The sequence below is a fragment of the Schistocerca cancellata genome, chromosome 4, assembly GCF_023864275.1.
Source record: "Schistocerca cancellata isolate TAMUIC-IGC-003103 chromosome 4, iqSchCanc2.1, whole genome shotgun sequence".
NCBI lineage: Eukaryota > Metazoa > Arthropoda > Insecta > Orthoptera > Acrididae > Schistocerca > Schistocerca cancellata.
Window position 1 is genome coordinate 515878577 of NC_064629.1, and position 25269 is coordinate 515903845.

Consider the following 25269-nt stretch of genomic DNA (forward strand, 5'->3'; position numbering starts at 1 on the left):
GCTACAAATTATAATGCCCCACTACTATTTTTGTTGATAGGACTCTGAAAATTTATACGTTTCAAATATTCAATTCTCCTCATTTTTGTGTATAGCTTCATGACATCTTTTTGCCTAAAAAAAAAACTTGATGCGTCTATATTCTACTTATCACCATCTTTCAGAATTATGAGAAGCAAAAATGTTAACCATGTTTGGCTCAGACTCTTGTTACTTTAGTCCCTTGTTTGTAGGAACAGAGTTGTCCTGAAAGATAAGGGTACATCATAGGTGTTTCCAAACCTAACTTTCATGCTACCATATGGTAAAATAGTTGGATGAAAATGGTTCACCAATGGAAGTCACCATTACTAATGACATAATTTCCATGTAAATGAACTGGGCCCACCACAAAACAGTATCAATCAAAACATTCACAAATATGGTTGCTACTGAAAATGCTGACAAATTTTTGGCAGCTGGCATGCCATTGGGACCCACTCACAGCCACCTAACATGACATAATTCACACATTAAGACAGACGACATGACCAGATGCCAATGTAACTGTACACACACACACGCACACACACACACGCACACACACACACACTCTCTCTCTCTCTCTCTCTCTCTCTCTCTCTCTCCCATCAGCAGGTTACGTAAATAGTTACAAGTTCAAATCTCTCACAGGTATAACAGCCACTACAATATTTTAGTGTTGTTACCAGCTCTGGTGTGGTATATAAAGAATGTGAACAGTGATAGATGTCGAGTGATCACTGAAACATGCAGAATGCCATGTACATATGTGAGGTGGCATTATCAGCACCTCACCGAGTGTCTCCACTCAGCTGACTGAATGAATCGTGAAATATACAGTTTTGTAGGGCATTTGGATATTACAGATGCCAAATACTGGACTGCATGAAAACTTGGGGGCAGGCATACTCATTGTCAAGGTTCCAGTCAACCACACTTGACTATCACATGGGAGGATTGTCATACTGCACACCAAGCACATCGTAACCCCATCACATCTGTACCTGCCATCTGAAAACAAGTAATGGACCCCGTGCAATGTTCTGTGTCATCCTAAACCATTAGTCCGAGACTACTAACAGCCACACTAAGAAATTACCATCCCACGTATACACAACAAGTAACACTGCAACACAAACAGCTACGTCTGGAGTGATGCCGAGTCCATGAAGCATGGACTGCTGATGAATGGCACCAGATACTATTCAGCTATGGATCATGGTTCTGTACAATCCCATACGACCATTGTCAGAGTATGTCAGTGACCTGGGGAGAGGTCCCATTCTTCAAATGTGTTAGAAATGCACAGCACTGTTTCTTCTGGCATCATGGTGTGAGTAGCCATAGGGTATGACTTCTGGTCAGGCCTGGTAGTGATTGAAGTACCTCTGATGGCAGAACAAGATGTCACAGACATGCTGCATCCTCGGGTATTACCTCTCATGTGACAGTAGTGTGGTGCAGTTTTTCCATCAGGACAATGCTTGTCCACACATGGCACTCATATCTACGAACTGTTTGTGTTTTGTGAGGTACTCACATGGTCAGCAAAATATCCATTTCTGTCCTAGATAGAAAACATGTAGGCCAAGTCAGAGGCCAACTCCAGCCCAGTGCCAGTATCCAGGGTATCACTGACCATTCACAACAGTTGTGGGCCAGCTTGCCTCAGGAGAGGATACAACTGCTTCATGACACACTCCCCAACCAAGTCATGTGTGCATCCAGAGTAGAGTGTACAATGTCATACTGATTATCAGGGTCATACTGTCAAGTTCTTTGTAAAATTGACTCTATATTATCACTGTTGTGTCATTAGATGCCCTCTGAACTGATGAAGTTTCATTTTCTTCACACTTTCCTTCTGGGTGCTTCACTTTTTTTTGTGAGGCAATGTAGTTACTGCTTTCCTGCATGTGTAATCTTTAGAATCTAGATAAACATTTTCTTTTCTGGCACAAGAGTTGCCGCCGCCACTGCCCCCCCCCCCCCCCCCGCCTCCCATTGTTCTTAAGTTTAATTTAAAATATGTGATTTATGTGATCTACAGAGGAGAAGAAAATATGAACCATTCATTTAAAATTATATGAATCAATAATTATGATGAACAACATAGGAGCCAGCTAGCAGTGATGCAGAAAATTTACTGACCAATGGGAATGGATATTTGGTGGTAGAATTTTTCTGTTTGTTTCACAATCTAACAAATATTTTGTGCAGTTCTAGTGCAGACAGATTGGTTAGTAATATCAGATAATGGTTCACAGATAGCCACAGAAAGAAGTCGCAGCACTTATCACTGGAGGCACAACTTTATACAAGGATAATTCAATTACTATCCACAATTTAGTTATATTTTTGTTTATTTTGATAGCACTGGTGTTTTACATTGATGACGCATGCATTGTTTATTTGTTGTTATATCTTTGCAATTTTCAAGCTGCTAGGTCAGTTTTGTTATCACTGCCGTGCTCTTAATCATGACTGCTCTACTGTCTACTTGCACCAACGAAGAGCAACATTCAGTGATCTGTTTTTGGGGTCGGCAAGCGTATCAGGGGCTGAAATTCATTGAAGACTTTCGATACAATACAGGAACAGTGTTCTGCCACAACGGAGGGTCTACGAACAGATTGAAAAATTCCGAAATGGTCACACAAGTGTTATGCGTGATGAAGGAACCAGATGACCATTTACTGCCACAAATGAAAAAACCATTGAGTGTTCACGTGAAATCATTCTCTTAGACAGACAGTTAACTATTGACGAAGTGGCACACTGTCTGCAAATTAGTCACTGTTCTGATTACAAAATCATCCACAACAGACTTGGGTTTCATAAAGTTTGTGCAAGATGAGTCCCAAAACAACTCACACAGTTGCATACATAATCGCACTTGGACATCTGCAAAAAACATTTGGATCGCTATGGTAACGAAGGGGACAACTTCTTAGACAGGATCATTACAGGTGATGAAACATGGATCCATCATTACGAGCCGGAGATTAAACAGCAGAGTATGGACTGGAAACATCCAAATTGCTGTGCAAGAGAAAGTTCAAGACCCACCCGTCTGCAGGAAAACTGATGCTTACGGTTTTTTGCGACGCACAAGGTGCAGTACCGGAACGTTATTGGGAAAGGGGCACAACAATAAACAGTGTATGTTATAGTTATATGTTTACTGTCAGGCTAAAGCCTGCAATTCGAAGCAAATGCCGAGGATTTCTGTCAAAAGGTGTTGTGTTGTTGCAAGACAATGCCGGTCCGCATACTGCTGCCCACACTGCTGAAACGCTTCAGAAACTCAAATCTGAAGTACTGGATCATCATCCATATAGTCCCAATCTTGCTCCTTCTGACTATCACTTGTTTGGTCCTTGCAAACAGGCATTAAAGGGCAGTCGATTTGCCTTGGATGAAGCAGTGAAAGAAGTGGTGCATTCCTGGCTCGCAGCTCAACTGAGAACCTTCTTTTATGATGGCATCAGGAAGCTTGTACAACGATGGACCAAGTGCGTTGAAATGCAAGGAGACTATGTTGAAAAATGATGTTCTTGTAGGTTTCCTATTTGATTACAATAAAATTTTATAACTACTTTGCAGATAATCATTGACTTATCCTCACATAATAAAATATTTACAATGTATATGAATTCATTCCTGAACGAAACTAAGAAATTTTCAAATAATAAAACAATATCTACACGACCAAGAGTAATGAAGATACACAAAAAACTAAACAACTAAATGTAAAAAAGAGGAAACAAAGAATGACACTTCATAGCCCTCTAGTACAGAGGAATGAAAATAATGCATGCATAAGAATTTTTGAGCACGTCGGTGCAAACAGCTCCAAGAAATCAAAAGTAATCTGCAGGATATGAAGACTGATGAACATGTAATTTTGGAAAGTTATGTTTTGAAATGTGGTTTTAGTTAAATTTCTATATTCGGAGTAAACCGAAAATGAAAACTGCCAAAATTGTCAGAAATCATACATAATAGCACTGTGACTGGAAGAACTGGAAGCTAAATCAGGGGTAGAAATTTTTTGTCCAGAAGGTGCAAACTGGGTAACAAAAATTAAATCCAACTCCTCAGAAGTCAGCTCAACATAATATTGTTTTACATAAAATTTGACAACCATGATATGCTAAAGTTTCTGTGTTGCCCCCCCCCCCCCCTCCACCCTTGTCATTTTACAGCAAATTAATGTTTACTTACCTGAAATCAGTAAGCAAATGAAATGAATCAGAAATTGACCAATATGTTGTGCTTTGTTGTGGAGCTCTTTCTGTAGCAGGTCTATTATATTTCTCCAACAAGGGTTTTAGACAAATCCCACTGACTTTTACTGAAATCACTTTTGTATATAAGATATGAAAATGTGGGAGTGTTCTCACTTTCACAAGCAAATCAGTCTATCAAGTGTGGCAAATTCTCCATCCTATTATGAACACTCACCTTTCTGGAAATCCACAGAAAATGAAAATGACATTTATCCTTTCATCATACTAAGAAAATATAACCAACTGATCATCATGCTGCACCTCTGGTTGCATGATAATACATACAAAATAAATGAAAGGTTTATGCATATCAGTGATACCAGAATTATGATCAAAAACGTATTACACATTTCATCCTTTGGCATTTTGTTGTCAGATTGAATATCATCTCAGGAAAGTTTCCAGTATAAATAAATAATGCATAATACTGCCACAGGTACATCATTTAGTGCAAAATGTGCCCATAATCACAAAATCAACTCCCATCAGATATTGTTTTAGTACATGTATCACATTCTTACAGGCCTAATTTCCAATGGTACTCACATGACATGAATATGCTATACTTGTAACAAATCTAAGTGGTATGTTTTAATTGCTTCTACAAAGACCTTCAAACCAAATGTGACTAAATTTGATTTTACCTTGACTGAAGACATACACTAATAATGTGACTGTTCAGTTTTTTGTTGTTGTCTGTAGTGAAGATCAAGTACTCCGATAAACCATTAGACTATCATGGCAGACATTTTCCTAACAGGTTAGCAATTGCCATTTTCTCAGGCATTAAAAAAATATTACTATGTTAAAAAGTAGTTACAACCACCAGGAGATTTCTAACCAACACCAAAAGTCAATCAATGAAAATTCTATCCAGCATACACATTTAATAGTATGTGTATAATATACAAAAGTGTTTGACATAGGTTTTATGATCTTCACACAATTGGTTCATATTGACAAATACTTAATGAGTTAAATTTAAAAATATTTCAAAAACTACCAGTCGTAATCTCAGCATTGTACTGTATTTGTGTATTACTGGGATGCAATATTTGCATCCAGCTGATGATGCCTTTTGGTGTCTTCAGCTGTGGGTGTAGTTGCACAGGAAATTAATACTTCGCGTAAGTAATGCAAGGTTATCATAATTTTTTCTTCTCAACTCAAGCAACAGAATATATTATAATCTTCTCTACCAGTATCTAGGACTAACAGTAACAGGCAAATCATTTTTTCAGCTAACATTACTGGGTACGAATGAGCATTGTCTAATTGTTATTACAGTGGTCTCACTAATGAAGACAAGAGCAATGAAATGAAAGATTATCTGGACTTTAGGCTAATTTAGTTTCTTCCATAAAGTCAGTTCTTACTGACTGAGGTAACACACATTAATACTACTGTGTACAATCCAATGATTAGACACACATTATGCAGTACTGTGCATCATAGAAGAGGAAACAGAGTAAAGGAGGCAGCTGTCAATAAATGAGAGAATGAATGTCTAAAGGAATGGGTATCAGGAAAAAGAGATGAGAGAGGGGTGAGGCTCAAAAAGAATTCTGTTGCATATACTATTTCAGTAGTCTACTCTCTTACACTTATGATAAACAACAGTTAATGCATCCGGAACTAGCTTCCTCCAGGTCTGTGTGTTGCCACTATTCGTACAAAACAACCTCCTACAAGAAGAATCATCAGTGAACAGTCAGGGAGCTACTCCTTTTGTCTGCTGTCATTCACATTCAACTACACAATAGACTATGAACATGATATCAGGGGTAGAAGTGCAGATATTTCTATTGTCGACTGGGGACAGTGTGCCAAACAACATTATAATAGTGTTCACTTCATTTGCAGGCTGGTAATTGTTGCTATTACAAATGGCATGTTTTTATCTTGATTAGTAACTATGTACACATTGCACAAAAAAGTCACCAATGTTTATTTTCTCCTGGGCAGTAGGTATGCTATTGTAGTGTGGATGTGTGGACACAAAACAGATAGTCAGTACATACATTGCTTGAAGATATGTAGCCAAGGAAGAAGTGGCCTTGCAAACACATCAGTTGGACCGGTCAGCAATGACCCAATAATTATATATAACAAAGGCTTCATAAAAGTCAGCTATCATAATGCACTCACTACAGCTGCATTGTATTTTTCAAAATCAATCGTTATAATGTGTTTCAGCAGACTGTCATAAGATTATGTCACAAAAATAAAAAAAAAATGAAATTATATGCTGAAGTGACAAAATCGTGAGAGATCCTGACAATTCATTCATTGGGTAAGGAACCCAATATCCTCTACAGTCACGATTCCATGTGTGGTTCCTGTTACACCTATAGGATTCACAACTCAATTGACCCAGCATCACAGATGAAAGAAAGAATTATATTAAGGCTATGTAACAGTGCTTACAGGCAATACACAGATGACAACTGCCAATTTTTCCACTCGTAATGGGAGGATTGCTTGCAAATCTATTCAAAGTATAATGTATAGTTGTGTTGTATCTTAAAAACAGCTGGTTCTCACAAAGGAGGTACAAAGTATTAAGTAACAAGGTATTTTATCTTCCTACCAAATCTACTATGTAAGTTACACCTCGTTTAGCTGTGCCATGCACAGCATATACAGTAACTGAACACAAGCCTATTTTGCAGGAAATGAAATGTGTACAATGGTGGAAAGTAATTGTGCTGCCAAAATGTCAAAGGAAAGAAAAAGGGCAGTGATGATGTATCAGTAGTAGGTGGAAAGCATAAAACTACTATGTGTTGAAATGATACCAGTACCTTCACTGGAAAAAAAAAATGAAGCCGCAAGTCTCCAACTTACATTAATGATAGAAGATGAAAGAAAACACAAGCTAAACTTCTGAAGAGCATGCACAAGAGACGTTACCTTCACTGACTAATATAAATTCAGAGGGAATTTATAAACTTCAGTAACCATTGCCCGATACAAAAATGTCCAACATGTTCTTATTTCTGTTTTCCATTTTTCTGCATTTAGAAATAGTCTTCATCCCATGGTTAACAAATAAGGTCGGTTGGTTTATTTGGGGGAGGGGACCGAACTGCAAGGTCATCGGTCCCATCGGATTAGGGAAGGATGGGGAAAGCAATTTATGTAAATCGTGGAAAACCTACATCAGGATGGCGGGACTTGGGTTTGAACCATCGGCCTCCCTAATGCAAGTCCAGAGTGCTAACCACTGCGCCACCCTGCTTGGTAGCAAATAAGGTATGTTATGAATTTGTTGCTCTTGGTGTCAGCAAATTAACAATATGAACCTTATCCATACAAGTAACAGGTTTTCTTTTTCACCTTTTACACATAATCTCAAATCTCCAAACCTCAATACAATTTAATGATATATAACGAAGGGTTTAAGTGGCAAAGAAAACCTTCTGCGTTTAACATGCAAGTAACTTGCTTCCCATAGTGCAAACAACAAAAGCAAACATTCTTGGTATAAGGCTAGAAGCAAAAGTTTAAGCTGATGCCCGTATCCCACATTTTATGTGAAAGTGTGTTAAAACATTGACATCATGCAATAAAGCTGCTGTAGAAACATCTTGGCAACATTAAAAGGCACAGAAAAAAAAAATAATATTCTTGGTTTAAGTTCTTAAACACAAGCATCACTACAGTAATATGCCTGTCTTCTCTATTAATGTGTGGCAGCATGAATGTATACGTCACAAACCTCGACTCTCTCATTATCACTGAATATGTGAACACTATTAGATACCTGGATAAGGGTTTAGCAACCTTTTTTACAGTTCACCATTTGATGAAGAATGTTAGAGCATGCAGCAAGACTATTTAAGAACATAACAAGAGGTCTAAATCTGTAAGTTTATATTTATGTTCATAAATACAAAATGCATGTAGTAAAGACCAGAGACTGCAAAAGTAGAACTATGACTAAAACACAGGGACATGTTAAACCAGTCTTTGCGACACATCCAGAATTGATTCCTTCTTTACAAGGTAAAAATAAATAAAATCACATTACATAATGATGTTGACCAAATCACAGTTTTCAATTAATGGGAATATAGACTTAACTTCTATATTTCTCTGTTTCTTAAACATGTTACTCTTTAAAGTCTTGTTTCAAGTTTTGTTTTTGCGAGGACTTTTTTATTAAACTGTAGAGAGTAGTGACTTCCAATAGGCAAAAACTCTTTATAATGAACTATATTTCACAATTTATCCATTAGCTGCTCAAACAGATCATAGAATATTACATAAAACTCTCATTTCTGTTGACATACTTCAATATGGTTTATTTCTTCATTTGCAATTAGGAGATGATAATTGCTGATGTAGCTATGATTCACTAAGTTTACATGGCTACTTGTTCACTTTCCAAAGAGCCATAACATGATGACTGATAGAAGTTGCTGTTTTATTACAAGTTGAAAGATTGTGTATGGCTTTGGAACAATATCCACTCACTCACTCCTTAGCTTCAAACAACATTTACTAGTTTGCCGATGTTATCTTAGAAATACGATTTCCATGTTAACTCCACTGTGACAAGTTGTAACATGTAAGTATTCTGCTGATGAGTCTGATGCTGCTTCATGAAGGGTAACAGCTTCAAATCCTTCCACTCCCATTCATGGAAAGGCAGCTGTGATTCAGAGTCAATGTCACAGAATAATGGTAAATGTGGTAACATGCTGTGACACTGTGAAGGAGCAGAACAAGCTACTACAGCCACTTGCTCTGTCTAGAGAGGGAGCTGTTGTCTACAAAATAAAAAATATGGCCAACATGAATAGGCTCCTGAAGCTCAGTAATACACTTCCTGGTGAATCACCAGTAATGCATGGAAAGAAGAAGAGGTTAGTTTAGGTAATTCTTCTATTTCACAGTCTTCAATCAGCTTTTCTATCCATGAGAATTATTTTAATGTGTGTATTTGATTACAGCCAAACCAGTAATTTTTTAGAACATTTCTCATGGAGAAACAGAAGTCTGGCTAAAAGTGCTCTAAAATGGATACCACACAGTCTTGACAACAAAAACACTTATTTTGATGATAACCAGTTTGGGTCAGTGTTTGACCATCGTCAGACTCTCATAACATGATGGTAGGCAGTGGCGATGAATGGAGAGGGTGTTTCAACTCCATGAACATCAACTGCCTGAGCTTGGTATGAAGGTCTGAGGATGGTAAAACACTGACCAAAACTGGTTACCAACGAAATAAATGCTTTTGTGGTCAAGACAGTCTGGAATACATTTTAGAGTATTGCCAAATCACTTTAAAGAGAAGTACAACTATATATTACATAGATTGTGAGATATATAGTACTTTTAATTGGTTTAGTGTACAATGGTTTCACTGTATCTACAGGGTCTCTTCCATTTTCTTTCCTTAGGAGAGTTGATGGAAAAAATAAGAGTTAGATGACTTTAACAAGCAAGTCATACAAGATTTCATAGAAGAATTTTATGCCATACAGAAAGTTGTACTGTGTATCAGGAAACTGTTGCCTGTGTTACAAGAAAAGATTAGATGGAGATGCAGTACTAAAGTCAATGGGTTTCTTGTGGAGTAAAGTGCAAAACAAACTAACTGTGTTAACAGAACATAAAGACATTTTAGACTTGTATTCCCAATTCCTAGTGGAGATGAAAGAGAGGGTTGAATAACAATGTTGTTTGTAAAATGCTGGCAACACAAATAAATAGATAGAGTTACAGCATGGAGAAGTGAAGGACTTACAGTTGCAAGTATGGTTCCAAAAATGTGTTTCTAAGATATGCTCAGCTACAGTTCTGGGCTAGATCTACACAGAGCAACTACTATGGCCAAATGAATTCTATTAATTTCAAAAAAATGGTTTCAGGAATGAATTTTGCCAAACCTCAAAAATTAAGAGACATTTCTGAGAACACAATATAACTGGGTAGATGCTCCCTTTCAATCCATCACTGCACAGTCCTGGACGGGGTGTCATAATAAGGTGAAATGCTTAGAAACTGTATTGGACAAATGATGGCATCATGGAAGTTGCCATCAATTTATATAATTATTAATGTGGGCACAGCTCACTCACTCAAGTGGTGATGAATATGAACAATCAAGGACAGACAGAAGTGTTGGAGGCAGTTCAGGTGAAACTGACAGCCTTGTTTCAATCTGTCCCAGCATGTAATGTTTTGGTAGTTCCATTTTTAAGATTTAAATTAGATATTTTCGTGAAAAGTAAAAAAATGAAGAAGACATTGTTGGCAATTTATTCATTGTTGTGTAAACTTTATGAAGTAGATCTTATTTTAATACTTCATTTGTGTTGTCACAGTGTTCATAGGTGCTTTATAATTATTAAAGGTATTTGAAATCCATATTTGCAGCTAATGAAAAATGAGCAGGCAGAAATCAGACAAAAATGCAACTACTGACAATGTGTTAAATGGAAAAACGAAACTTTTCAGCTAAGAAAATATTCATTTTTAGTGGTAGCAAAGAGGCTTTTAGGTACTTGTCATAATAATGACATGCAATAGCTGCCGTGTGTTTTGTAACAGAGGAGCTTCATTGAACATATCATCAAATTAAAACCACTTAAAACTCAAATACAAATACATACAATTTCTGTGATCTTTAACTCAGTGGGTTACATCTGCTTTTGTTTACTGGTTCGAAGGCACACTAAACACACTATCATCTGCTAACTATGGTTGGTTCGGACTGCTGCGACAAAACTGGTATCGGTAACAACTGAGGCCTTTCAACATACATCTAAATGATAATCATCAGCTGCCGCACTGTGGCTCTTTAGAAAATGATCAAGTAGAACATGAAATTCTGTAATAGTGCACATTGCTGTCTTTTAGAAAACGGTATGCACCAGGCTTATGTGTAAGTATGCCCTATTGAACAACTTTCCCATCACCTCTTTTCGTAGAAATGGGAAGTAAAGCATCTTCTGTCTTCACCCGTTTTTTTTATGAGTTATAACTCAATGATGATGGAAGAATATTTGCCATGCTTGCTTCTGTGCAAAATCAAGGAATATGTAACCAGTTAACAACACTATCACAATCCTTTGTGCCATATGAAGTAAGTTACATTATAAATCACAAAATTGCTCCAGATCAGAATTTACTAATGATAGACTTTAAAGATTACTACATTTTCTCTAATTTAGATACAAATTTCATCTATATTCAGCAATATAAACTTGCACGTCAACCTAAAACAAACACTTTTTTGCAATAGAACAGCTTCACAGAAGCTACATTTGTTACACTGTGAAGCATTCAGAATTTTCTTTTTCATAGCTACACAATAAGACTAATGTGCATAAAATCAAAAATAAGCTATTTGTTCTTGTATTGCAAATTTACTCATATGAATTATCGAGACTGTGGTCCTGAGTAATTCCATTTGATCAAGGGAATAAAAGATTTTTTTAAAAAGTTTATCTTCTTTGCTAATCCTTTTATTATTGTTAGGTAATGTAAGAATTAAAGGGTTGTGATAAGCATATTTGAACAAACATTTTTAAATAAACACCTTTATTAATACAGTACATTCTTTAGTAAGTACAAGTTTAAGTCATTTAACATGAACTGCATAGTGATGAGAGCGTTCACTTTTAAAACACATCTAAACTGCAAACAACATGCAAACATAAAACACCATGCAATGAAGCATTAACAAATATCTTGAGTTTCAACGAATCAATGCACAATAGTTTAACACAGTGCTGCCAACTGTTTCAGCATGCAAGAACTCTCACTAAAACAAAACAAAAAATTAAGATGATGCTGCCTAACTTCCAGTTCCTCCAGTTACTGACTCACGAATTCTTGTGTCACTATGCAAGTTCTAGAGATTCATTCCACTAACAGTGGCAAAGTATAGCTTCTTTTATACATGCAGATAGAGGAAATCAAATGCCTCATTTTTCCACCTACCTTGTTACTTATTGAAAACATCAGCACTGCTTCAATCAGTTGCCAGCACATTAAATTTTCTTGTGAATAGATTTATACTCATTAGTTGTATGAAATTACAAAGAATTATTAATTCTGCCTAATAATGGAGTGTACTATGCCTGTTTACATAAAGAGTGAAAATAGAAATGATATACTGCAAGCAGGATACTCCAGTATTTGTCTAATACGAGCAGCTCACAATACTAAGTTTTAATGAGAAATTTGTTTTCTCCCTTTTACTGTACAGACATATTAAATTCAAGGTTACAGTATTTTCCCCTCAACATTCCATTGATTATTTATCTATAATTTCCCTCTTTTATCACCTTTTAGATCGACAGATAACGACTATTCTACACTGTAAATCTGGATAAGGTGAAGTAAAAGAGGATGATATTTCTTCTATCACTTGTGCAAGGTAGCAACATCAGGTACTGTACAAAATTACACAATCAAAACATTTATCAGACTACTAAGAACTAAATTCTCAGATGTACATGTTTCATATATTCAACAAACTTTTAAGAAACAATAGTAATAACAACGACAATAACGAAACTGACAACAAGAACCTGCATGTTACAATTATGACCATAGTAGGTGAACGAAAACTTGCTTGCCACACTATTTTGGCAATAAGCTCAACCTTGTCCACTCATGCTGAAAGAAAGTTCTCTCTTGAATCAACAATACAATCTTCGGTTGGTAGTGAATTACTGTGACACACAGACCACTAAATTCTATATTGAGAGCAATATACTACTTAAGCACACTTTTCAAATGGTGAAATGTAATCAAGGTTGTTTCACAGGGGCAGAAGTTGGTTAATGGAGAACACTTCAGTCATATCTGCATCAAACTGATACCACTTTCTTCCAGTGGCATAAAAATTTTGGTCAGGATGTATATTTCTTCTACACTGACAGCAGATGCATTGCCTGTTCCAGCTTCAGATCATATTAAAATTCTCTGCTCAATGCATTACATCTAAGAATTTCCCAGATCCTTAACTTCTCTCTAAGAACATTTCTGTGGCATTATTTATATTTCAATTAAAATGTTCCATCCCAAAATTTTAGTTGTAGCAATACGGTCAGGATGTTGTAAGGTGGAACAGTCACAGAGAACCGATTCCATTAAGTCCCGCCACCCATCACTGTACAAGTATCACACAGAATCTAAGCCTTGGCATTATAAAGAGTTTCTTAAAACAACAGCTAACTCCATTATCACAACAAGTTTATACTGCATTTTTGCCGAAGAAGAGTAGGTTTCTCTGAGAAACAGACCCTCCAACTGCTCAACTTTCTTAGCTATGTATTTGCTGTCAAAAGTGTACAAGTTTTGGGAAGCATTCTGACATAAGATCTGCGACATTAATTCAATTGGTAACATATTATGAGAGTAGTCTTGGATCACAAGAATGAACATACGAGTTTTTTACATGAGAGTAACAGGAGCTGCAATCTCATATTTTCTTGTAACCAAACAAAAATTTCATGAAGCACCAACACAAAAGACAAGAAAATAATGAAAGAGGTATGGCAAAAACACTTTAGTGCGAAAAAAGACAAGGCTAAAACCCAGATTTCCACTCAAAACCTTATCAGGATGTTCATTACCATTTGTATTTCATATCAGTTAGTGCCTACATGGATGCAGAAAAATTTGTTATTTGTAATAGTGAAATCCCTCAATTTTGTACTTTAGATGTCTTTAGATGGCAAGAATGGCATAATTCCTCCATGTCAACACTTTTGTGCTGTGTAAACACAATCTAAACCATACCCGAAAAATGGAAGAGGTAATTGCATCACTGTCCCATTCATACCATTGTGCAGTTACTTTGAAAATATGGGACAGCAAAAGTTCTTCCTCTTTCAAATTGCTACAAAAGTTGGTGAAACAGACTAAAAACTGAAGCCAATTCTACCAATGCAAATTCCTGAGAGTCCTCTTGAGCATTATGATACAATACTGAGTAATGTTCTCAATTAAACTCAGCAAAGATAAATGTCAAAATTAATATTTCTACACTTTCACTCCTAATATAAGATGAAATTATATCCTCCACAATGATTGCAATAATAAAAAAAAAAAAAATCAAAAACCCAACTGAAAACTACTGAATGTACAAGATGTGCAATCTCAGGTACATGCAGGTGCGTTCTCAAAATTCATTGCTCGCCACTCCACAGTAATTGGTAACATTCAGGGGCCACTACAATTTAAGATATGAATAATGACCAGATGGTGAAACTACTGAACCACATCCATAAGACTGTAATAATTATGAGAAGAGAGGCAGAGGCAGTAGCAATAATGGCCAGACATAATGGGCGACAAGGCCTGACCTGACATAGTGCTTCTTGCTTCTCAGACAGCACACGAGCCACCTCAGGCTGCAGCTGGCCTCCACGAAGAGCTGCATCCAGCATATGTAATGTCATTCGATCATTGCACAGTAGACCTTGCAGTTCTGTCATGTTTGTGTCAAACTGTTGCCACGTCTGTGCAGCTCGTTGCAATACTGCCAGTTGTTGAGTAACCCTGTAAAGTGAAAAATTATTCACATAAAATGTTAACTGCAAGAACCACCACAAATCTGCCATCACTCATTAAATACTAAAACATAAATTACTACAATAGTTGAGAATAGTTGACGTGTCAGTCACACAAGTCTACTGCAAGAAAATGGGCATATTCCCAGCATACTTGCAAATACTGAAATGATTACTGCATAACACTTAGTTGTGATGCAGATTTTAATGCACAAGTTTCTTGAACATGGACTGCAAGTTAGTAATACAGATACAGTGAAGTACTTTCTGATTTGAGAGATACTAGGTAAATGATGTTCTTGTCATTGGCCTACCAAAAGACAACTGGTGTTTATATGAAACTGAGGCACAACTGTAACTCACATAGTACCAGCTGTTGAAGTATGACTGTAATTACAGGTGGCTGAAGAAGAGAAGTCTCTACAAAATATGAGAGACTGAAATGGCCGATATGGCAATGAAGCCTACTACTAAATATTGTTCTCACTCCACATTTGCATCTAAGAGCATACAAGAAAACCCACAAGAAATGTAATTACACCGAATTTTCCAGCCAGCACTACTAACTGACATAGCACCCAGTACTCTCACATTTGGAAGGATGGCAGTTTAAATCCCAGTCCAGCCATCCTGATTTGGGTTTCACATAGTTTCTCAGAATTGCTTAAGGTCCCAGTAGGGTTCCTTTGAAAAAGGCACGGCAAATTTCCTTTGCCATCCTTCCTGAATCTGAATTGATGTGCAGTTTCTAGAAGATCTATTGTTCGACAGAATGTTAAAAACTAATCTTGCTTTTTTTTCCTGGAATAGCTCTGATCAACAGACAGTTTACATTTTGAATAAAGAGCTTTCTGATGTCCACTTCAAAATGTTCAACTGTGTTGAAGGTACTTTTAATGTAAGACAAGAGCAGTCTGTGCAAAAATTTATTCACATACTTCTGACTAACGATTTCAACATGGAAAGCCAAATGAGGAGAGCGTGAGTGTGGAATCAGGTAACGATGTCTTGCACTTAATTTCCTGTGTGTTGTATTCAAATTAATGTTGACAATATTCACTTCAAAATCAACGAGAGTGTTCCAATACAAATCTACCTCTTGTTGATTTGGAACTCCATCCCTACATCATCATCATCATCATCATCATCATCATCATCATCATCATCATCATCTTGGACAGTTTCCAGCCACTGGCTGGGTCTGTCGGGAACACAAGCCTCTCCATCGTGTTCTGTCTTTCCACCATTCCCCCTCTTCCACCTTCGTCCAGTTCTCTCCTCTTCTCGTCACACATTCCTTCACTCCCTTCACCCATCTATCTCTTGGTCTTCCTCTGGGCCTCTTCCCCTCCAGTTGCAGATCAAACATCCTCTTAGGAATTCTTCCCTCATCCATTCTCTTCATGTGTCCATACCACTGCAGTCTTGATTTTTCTATCCTGTCCTGTACTGGTTCCTCCTTTAGTCTTTCCCTCACATACTCATTTCGCAATCTGTCTCGTCTTGTTACACCCAACCTGCTCCTCTGGAACTTCATTTCGCTAGCCTGTATTCTACTTTTGTCGCTTTTGTGCATTACCCATGTCTCACTTCCGTATGCCAATATGGGGACAAAGTAGGTTCGGTATATAATTCCCTTGGATTTCTGTGGCACCTCCTTGCTCCAAATAAGCCCCCTAATGCATTTGTAGAACTGCCCTGCTTTTCTGCACCTTTCATTTATTTCCATTGCGTTTCCCCCCTTACTTTCAATCACGCTTCCCAGGTACTTGAAGTTCTCTACCACTTGTAGTTTTTCCCCTCCACAAGTTATATCCACATTTGGCCTATTCGTCTTCCTTGTTGTGACAATTATTTTACTTTTCTTTGCAGAGAAATGCATTCCATATTGTGCTGCCGTTGCCTCCCATGCATCTAACTGCTCTTGCACCTCCTTCTCGCAATTTCCCCATAACATCAGGTCATCGGCAAAAAGCACTGCTTTCATTTTATGATCTCCAATTGCATCTGACACTTGCTGTAGGATTTCATCCATAACAATAATAAACAATAAAGGCGAAAGTGCACTTCCCTGTCGCAGCCCATTTTCCAGCTTGAACCATGCAGTACATTCCCTCCCCACTTTCACACAACTCTCACTTCCCTCATACATTTTTCTGACTTTTCGTGTTATCTCTTCATCTATCCCTTTTGCGTTCAGCACATCCCAGAGCTTGTCCCTACAGATACTGTCATACGCCTTCTCAATATCTAAAAAGGCCATGATTAAGTCCTTCCCGTACTCATAGTGCCTTTCCTGCAGTTGCCTTACCGCAAATATGAGGTCCGTTGTTGATCTTCCCGGTCTGAAACCATACTGCTCCTCTTGCAGTCTACTTTCAATACTGCTTCTTATTCTCTTCTCCAGGATCTTTTCATAGATTTTTCCACAGTGGCATAGCAGGGTGATTCCTCTGTAGTTCTCACATCTCCTTTTATCCCCTTTCTTGAAGATCGGGACTATAATTCCTTTCTTCCAATCCTCAGGAATTCTGTTCTCCTTCCACACCACCCTCAGCACTCTGTATAGCCACTGGGTTCCTACTTCTCCTGCTGCTCGTATCATATCCACTGTTACTTCGTCCCAACCTGGTGCCTTGCCCCCTTTCATCCTCTTTATGGCTTCTTCCACTTCATTCCAAGTTAGATCATCAATTTCCCCACTATTATCATCGTCTGCTGCCTTAGGCTCTCCATCGCTGTTAGTTACCCGCTTGGCGGCATTCAACAGATCTTCAAAGTACTCCTTCCAAATCTTTTTGAGCTCATGCATTTCCTCCACAACTCTTCCATTATTATCCATGATCCTCAGGCACTCGCTTCTGTCCTTCCTCTTATTTCTTACCATGGTGTAAAGTACTTTTTTGTTCCCTTCACTGTCCTCTTCTAACATTCTTGTCCATTTTTCCATCCACTTCTTCTTCTCCGCCCTTACTATGGTCTGTGCCGCTTTCTTGCTTTCCTTATATTTTACCCTAGCTTCCTCTGTTCGGGTCTGGAACCATTCTCTGAAGGCTTTGTTCTTTCGAAGTACTGCCTCTTTAAATATGTTGTTCCACCATGGGGTTTCCTTACTTCTCCTCTTTGTGCTAGTTCTTCCGCACACAATCTCAGCTGCCTCAACTAGGGCCCTCTTAAAATCTCCCCATTCTTCTTCCACTGTTCTCTGATCTTCCTTTGGCAGCTTCTTCCTGATCAGTGTCTGGTACTGGGTCCTCCGTTCATCCTCTTTCAGCATCCATGTCTTCAACCTTTTCTCCTGTATATCTGTTGCCCTCCTATCTTTTTTCTCTCTCAGGGTGGCTACCAACAGCCGATGGTCACTGTCTAAGGCCTCAGATGGAACGACCTTAACATCTGTGAGGCTGCTCATCATCTGCCTATCCACTAGTACATAGTCTACTACTGAAGTTTGGGACCAGTCCCCACTGTACCAAGTTATTTTGTGACTACTTCTCTTCTTGTACCAGGAATTTGCGATCGTCAGCCCATTCCTCTTGCAGAATTCCAGCAACAATTTTCCTTCTCTATTTCGGTTCCCCCAGCCCTCTGGTCCCATTATCTCCTCGAATCCTTTCCTGTCTGTGCCAACATCCCTACAGCATACATAAAATTGATTCTGTACTATAAAACAGTGTGTGTGACTTACAGGGATTCCACAGTTCCTGTTTGGCCCAGTTTTGATTTAAGAAATTCCAATATGACAAAACCCCTACCTGAAGTTACATTCCAAACACAACATAAAATTAAAACAACAACAGCAACAACAGTAACAGTGTATTCCTATCCAACTATAATTGAAAAATGGTCTTTAATACTTAAATGTTAAACTCTCAAACCCTGCTACCCAATCATGTCAACTAGGTCTCCTGCAAACAGTCATATGAATTTATTTCCAATCCAAAAAGACGACATTTCTCTCTCAACATAATGATCATTTGTACGAATCTAAGAGCATTATAATAATGTAATACAAGACACGTCACAGGAAGATGAATTTTCTCACTTCTTTGCACCACATTTCTTGGTGACAAATTCTGCGTTATAAAGGTAACATTCGTCATTTAAAATCATCCACTGTCAAGATAGCCGCAAGAGCTTTGAACTACATGGGTATTCTGTACTTTCAAAGTAAACTGCAAAAAGTTTTCTCTGCAAATAGCATGTAATACAAAGATGAGAGCACTCAACTCAACAGTACGGAATAACATAACTGTTTCAGTTTTGATGGTTTTCTGGATAATGTTGAATGCCATATTTTCAAAAGTTGCTGCATATTAATAAACACCATTGGGAAGTTACTGAAACTACCTATGTCATGTCATCCTCATTTACGAACTCTACAAAAATGAATATATTTGGCACAAGCAGCACTGGAAAGAGAGAGACCAAAAATTATCATTCTTTACCTAATGACTATGGACAATAGGCATAACAAATTATCTCAAAACATTATCCTCAAATCTTTCTTGAAAGAGTGATGAGTGTGAACTTATTAACTATTCACTGTACAGTTTGCAAAGTGGCTGTTCAAAGAACTGTACAACATGAGGAAGAGACCAAACAATCCTTAAATCAGTTAAATCCAAGTCTTCATGGCCAGAAACCAATTACTAATTACAGAGTCAAGGAAATATTCCAACTGTCCACAGCTAATAAAACTACTGTGACAGGAGCAATTGCAAATCAACTGGATTTGTTGTATACTTCCAAAACAACAATGCTGCTGAGGGAGCCACACACTGCCACCCTCCGTCTCCAGCATCTATACAAATTCCATTAGTCACGTCTGATATTTAGCTGCTGGAGAAAGTGTTACAGAGAAATCCCAAATCAATAATTTACGTAAAACGTAGAAAATGTGAAATTAATCTCAAACAATGTAATGTCCACAATAACAACTAGACAATTAAAAATAAAACTAAAGAATGAAATCCATGTGACCCTATCTTCTGCACACATAGAGGTGACAAACATATTAAAAACAACACTCATAAACCTGGGAACTATCCTTGGAAGGCAGCAACAATCTCTGCCATTTTTTTCTTTTACTGCAAACTCATTCTGGCATCCATCAACTGCTATTCCTCAGCAGGAATCCACACATCATTGTGTATATAAATATGGCAACTTACATTTGAATTACACTGCTGTAAATGCATTTATGTGAACTGCATTGGTAAGCCACAATGGCTTCAGAAGTAATTATTGATTTGCAACCAAGACTGTTTCCAACCAATACTGTTAAGCAATGGTTTGCTGTATGCCACATATGGATTGGAAGAATTTTTATTGATTTGGGATCTTTCAATTGAGGGTTCCTACCAAATCAAGGTGGCAGGTTATAACTACTTAGGAAGTCGAATATTGCTTCTCATAAACAAAATGCAAAATTTTGCCACAAGCCATTGTTACATTCACACGTAACATCACTATTGTCTTTGATGTTACTATAAACGTAGTGGCCTGTTCACACTGTAATAAATTACATTGGAAGAGTCAGAGGACTTTCAAAAATATTAACTTCTTTGAGCCTAGAATTTCATGAAAAACAAAAAGCATTAATGATTCAGAAGAATAACTGTGAATTAGCATGCTAGGTGTGCAGTTATGAATATTGCTGTGGCTATTGCACTTCAGTGAAAACTTCTGGGCTGAGAGGTTGTGGTAGATTTGTACAATTATTCTGTGACATTTTGTCCCCATCTATGGGACACATTTGCAAATATATAGATAACTACACAAATAATAAGCCTTGAGGGTGTTAAGTTAGGTGAGGTGAGAGAATTTGATTGGGAAAGGAGTCTCTGGAAGTAGAAGGTAATTTTGTTATTTTGGCAGAAAAATAACTGACATGGATACAGCAGAAAGATAATGAGATGGAGACAAGTAACAGTAAGAAACTTTTCTCTGAAGAAGAAAAAAATCTATTAACATCTAATGTAAATTTAAGAGTTTGTAAGTCTCTTCTGAAAGAATTTTCCTGGATTGTTGCATTTTATGGAAGTAAAAAGTGAACAATAAGCAGTTCTGAGGAGAGAATACAACATTTATTGAATATGGTGCTACAGAAGACTGCTCAAAATTAGATGGGTATATCAGATGACTAATGATGATGAATTGAAACTGAATGAGGGTGGGGGGTGAAATTTAGTGAAAAACTTGACTAAAGGCAGGGTGATTAAAACACACACTAAGGTATCAAGAAGTAGTTCATTTCGTATTGGAGAGAAAGATGTATAGAGGCAAAATTAGTAGAGGGAGACCAAACCTGGACTATAAAAGCAAGCTGAAGTGAATGTAATTTTATGCAGAAATGTAGCAGCTTGCAAGAGAATAGACTAGGGTGGAGAACTGCGTCAATCCTGTGTTTGGACTGACAGTCACAACATAGCATCCTCATATTACAAGATGAATGGAACAACATGTGGCTGAAGTGAAAAGAGCTTTGGTTGCAGCAATCTGTAAACGAACATCTGACCAGCTGATCTGAATTGTTGAAGAAAGCACTAATGAAAGTATAAATAAAATGTCCACACTATGGAGAACAGATTATACAAATTGCTGTCTGTGGAACTTCATACAGTAAGGAGAGGAGGGAGAGAGAGAGAGAGAGAGAGAGAGAGAGAGAGAGAGATCCAATTCTTCCTATCACTGACCAGTTTTCAAAAATTACATGAATCGAAAGTTTCTTTGCGCTCACTTCAGGCCAAGAGAGGTACATGTTTACAGGTTTAGTTTGTTTCTCAGTCACCATTTGCAATCAACTAAATGTGAAAGCAAGATGCAGTAACTCTACCTCTGAAGTGTGTGGCTTTTAGTGGTGAATTCCAACGCAAATCGATATTAAGTGGAGGATTTGGCGTGTTTAACTCAATTGCGAGACTTGGCAAGGCCGAGAGGACGCAATTTTAGTAACACTTTAGAAGGCAAGGCGCAGTAAAAACATCCAACAACAACTGACGTTCCCCTATCACGTCTCGTGTAAGGTGCAGAAAGAAAGCTCCTACACAGCCCCGTGTTTGTTTTGATTTGGCCAGGGGGAGAGCCGTGGGAGCCAATTTTTGTGGCGCCGGGGCGCCTTGAGAGATCATCACGCCGCCGGGAGGGTCAATATTTGCGCAGGCGAGCTGCAATAAGCCGACCTCTGCGGCCGGTCACTCCGGATTACACGCCATTCGTCTGCATGCTAATGCACGGCTCACCCCTCTGCATTTATCGCCTGCTACTTGAGCTGCCATCCTGACACTGCACCAACTGAGCAGAACTTTTCGTTTGGTTTAAAGAAGGTAAGAACAGACTGTAATCCTTGTGTGGGTCGCCATACAGACCACCACCGTTTTCTCTCCCAAAGCCGCGTAACATGTCTTTATGCTATTCGGGTTCTGGGTTGTACGTTCTACACTGATTCACGCCTCCCGGTCCATACTTAGCCCGACAGACAGACAAGAGATACAGACTGGCTTAAGCCGAACATTTTGTTCCCCATACATCTCTAACGCTGGAAACAGTAACAACTTCGTTGTTATAAGCACATACAGCCTCGGCAGTAAGACAAGCGGCTGGCTTATGCAAGGCCCTTTCAATTTCAAATCACGCTTAGTATAACCTTCACAGATAACAAAGGTTACTTTCCCTACGCATGGTTTGTTTTAAAGAGCATAACCGACATATTTCAACAAACTGAGGTTGTACTATGTCTCTTCTAATGACCTCGTCAACCCTATTCTTTCTTCCTTCCAAAACATGGGCCTTACGGTAATGATACTGAATTCTTATAAACAAATCATAATTCACCTCGTCAATGAGCGAGCGTTAAACCCTGCTCTTTCTTAAGCTTCAGGATACGGCAATGTTTCATTCGAACACCATATTATAGTAATACACAGGTTTAAATACGAAAATATTACACGGCATTTCAGCTTCACGAACACACAATCCAAAATGAAGCCGCCTCGATTTGCTTCTATAAGCCACTCAGTGCTCAGGACAAGCGATGATTTGCCAGTGGAAGTCATAATAAGATGTGATTCCATACAAAGCTATCATACTGCTGGTGAAGATGCACTAAATTTTTGCACCCACATTTGTCGACAGCGACATCCGGGGCCCACGGGAAATATGGGTACCGCACAACGAACTTTTGACGTCACACTCGTTGTCTTGTCCGCCATAAATCGCGAACGCGCGGCTACGTGTGGGAAATCAGTATGTTAACGGAAAGTTGGCCAATAAAGTCCTTAACTCTGTCATCTGTTATCGAGAGCGTGAGTCTATTTAAGCGTGCAGCTATGAAGTATTACAGCGGTCTCAAATAGCAACTCGCTCCCCGCTGGAGACGGTCGCTGCAACGTTTAAGACCTCTAGTGTCACGTGCTATGACATACGCCACAGGGTCTGGATATTTCGTCAGCTCTGAGAGAGGTCTGTATGAAGTCTCGTACCCTGTGCAGTGATTGGCTGATATGAGCAAGGCTATGCTGGCTACATGTTCGTGACGCTCCAGTGCCGTATCTTGCGTGTTGTGAAAATACGCAGTTTCATTGCAGTACTAAACCGAAGAGCACTCAAAAACGCGTCCTTTAAGACGATTTGTTCTTGAAAGTGTCAGGAAATATTACGTCGGTCCACCGTAATGTTACCTTCGTTCGTCGGAGGCACAATAATTCGATTCGAGCCAACCAATAAATAGGAGCGGCTAGCCTCTGCAGGCTGGGAGCTAGTGTACTTACCTCTGCACGATGTCGTCCCAGACGCGGTAGAGTTCGGCCACGTCGTCCTTGAGCAGCCTAGCCGGGTGTCCGGTGTCTGTGTGGTAGCGGTGCACCGCCACATTGAAGCGCAGCAGATCCGCCTTGCGATCCAGCAGGGACGTCAGCTCCACCTGCAACAAGATAAACATCATTGCCTTCTGCAGCACTAATTTTTCCATTTGTAATATTTTCAGACTTCATCCATCCATTGACATACAACGCTTGCTGTTATTGCAGGACAGTCTTGCAGACGTCCGGTTGAGTCGCTGTGTCCTTCCAAGCGGCATTTAGGCGGACAGAAGAAAGAAATACAATCAATGGCCCTTCTCTAGATCCAGGTATTCAGTCACTAAAGAAACCTGCACAAATGGTAACGAAGTGGAGCCCTAGATAAGATCACCAGGGAAATTAACATTCAAGTGCAAAAACTTGTTCCAAATTCAACTCTTCACCTCACGTTATAACCAAATTATTTCAACAAAAAACAAGTTTTCAGATGGTAAAACGATAATTGCTGCTAAAGGAAACGCCTTATTTTCGAAGTCTGACGACTGGAGCAACAGAATGACAACGTAAACAGCTTTTAGCTTTTTTTGGTTGCTTCGAGCTAGCATAATTCAACTACACAGCCTTTTATACGACATTCCGTAATGAATAACTGCTTAATGAGAAACGTAGCGAGAAACTGTATAAAATTCGTATGTTTCTTGCCTTTTCGCTTTCTGACATTATTTTGCGGTATGCGATACACAAGAAAAAATTTGATATGTTTGGGCCGCACCTATCAAAGATTCTCAACTTGTCAGCATAGTCTCTGTTTACCGAACTATGGCAAGTGAGGCTTACAGAGACTATCACAAACGCCAACCAGCCATCCAAAGCACCTATCAATCTCCTCTCCTCCCCCCTCCCCCTATATATATATATATATATATATATATATATATATATATATATATATATATACTGCTGGCCACCGTAAATGCAACACCCTGAAGGAAGCATCCAAATCAAGTGAAATTTACACCATGAGTTTGCAGCGATGAGATATGCAACTGATTAGAATTTCAGCGCAGACGCACATCACGCGCGCCTGTGGCGCCACCTCATAGCGCCATTTAAGGCTTGGCGATTTCGACGAGTGTACGTTCGGCACGTGTGTTTACCTTGTGGTTGTTTCACAAGACAATCAGTTATGCCTCGTAGAAAACAGCGAACATCTTTTGATCAAGTATCCGAGTTCGACAGAGGAAGGATAGTGGCTTACCGAGATTGTGGATTATCATACAGAGAAATCGCTAGTCGTGTTGGACGAAACCAAACAACTGTAATGCGGATATGTGACCTTTGGATGCAGGAGGGTACGACGGACCGACGTGGTCGATCGCATTCACCTCGGTGCACCACTGCACGTGCTGATAGGCAAATTGTGCGCATGGCAGTGACGGATCGCTCAGTGACATCCCGAACCATAGCACAGCACATTGCGTCTGTAACGCATCATCCAGTGTCTGCGCGTACCATTCGACGCCGTTTACAGCAAAGTGGTCTGTCCGCAAGACGTCCATTGCTTCGTCTACCATTGACGCAGAACCACAGACGTCTCCGTCGCCAATGGTGTGA

The 25269-nt window shown here is 38.7% G+C and overlaps 1 protein-coding gene across 4 annotated transcripts in view; it reads right to left on the reverse strand.

The window, feature by feature from the left end:
* Nucleotides 1–25269, reverse strand: part of LOC126184525 (uncharacterized) — a 922262-nt gene that overhangs the window by 51723 nt on the left and 845270 nt on the right. For all 4 annotated transcript variants that reach the window (XM_049926925.1, XM_049926927.1, XM_049926928.1 and 1 more), the window contains 2 exons: nt 23626–23777; nt 14648–14843 (listed from right to left, as the gene is read on the reverse strand). In XM_049926925.1, coding sequence (XP_049782882.1) covers nt 14648–14843; nt 23626–23777 — 348 coding nt within the window. The remainder of the gene's footprint in view (nt 1–14647; nt 14844–23625; nt 23778–25269) is intronic.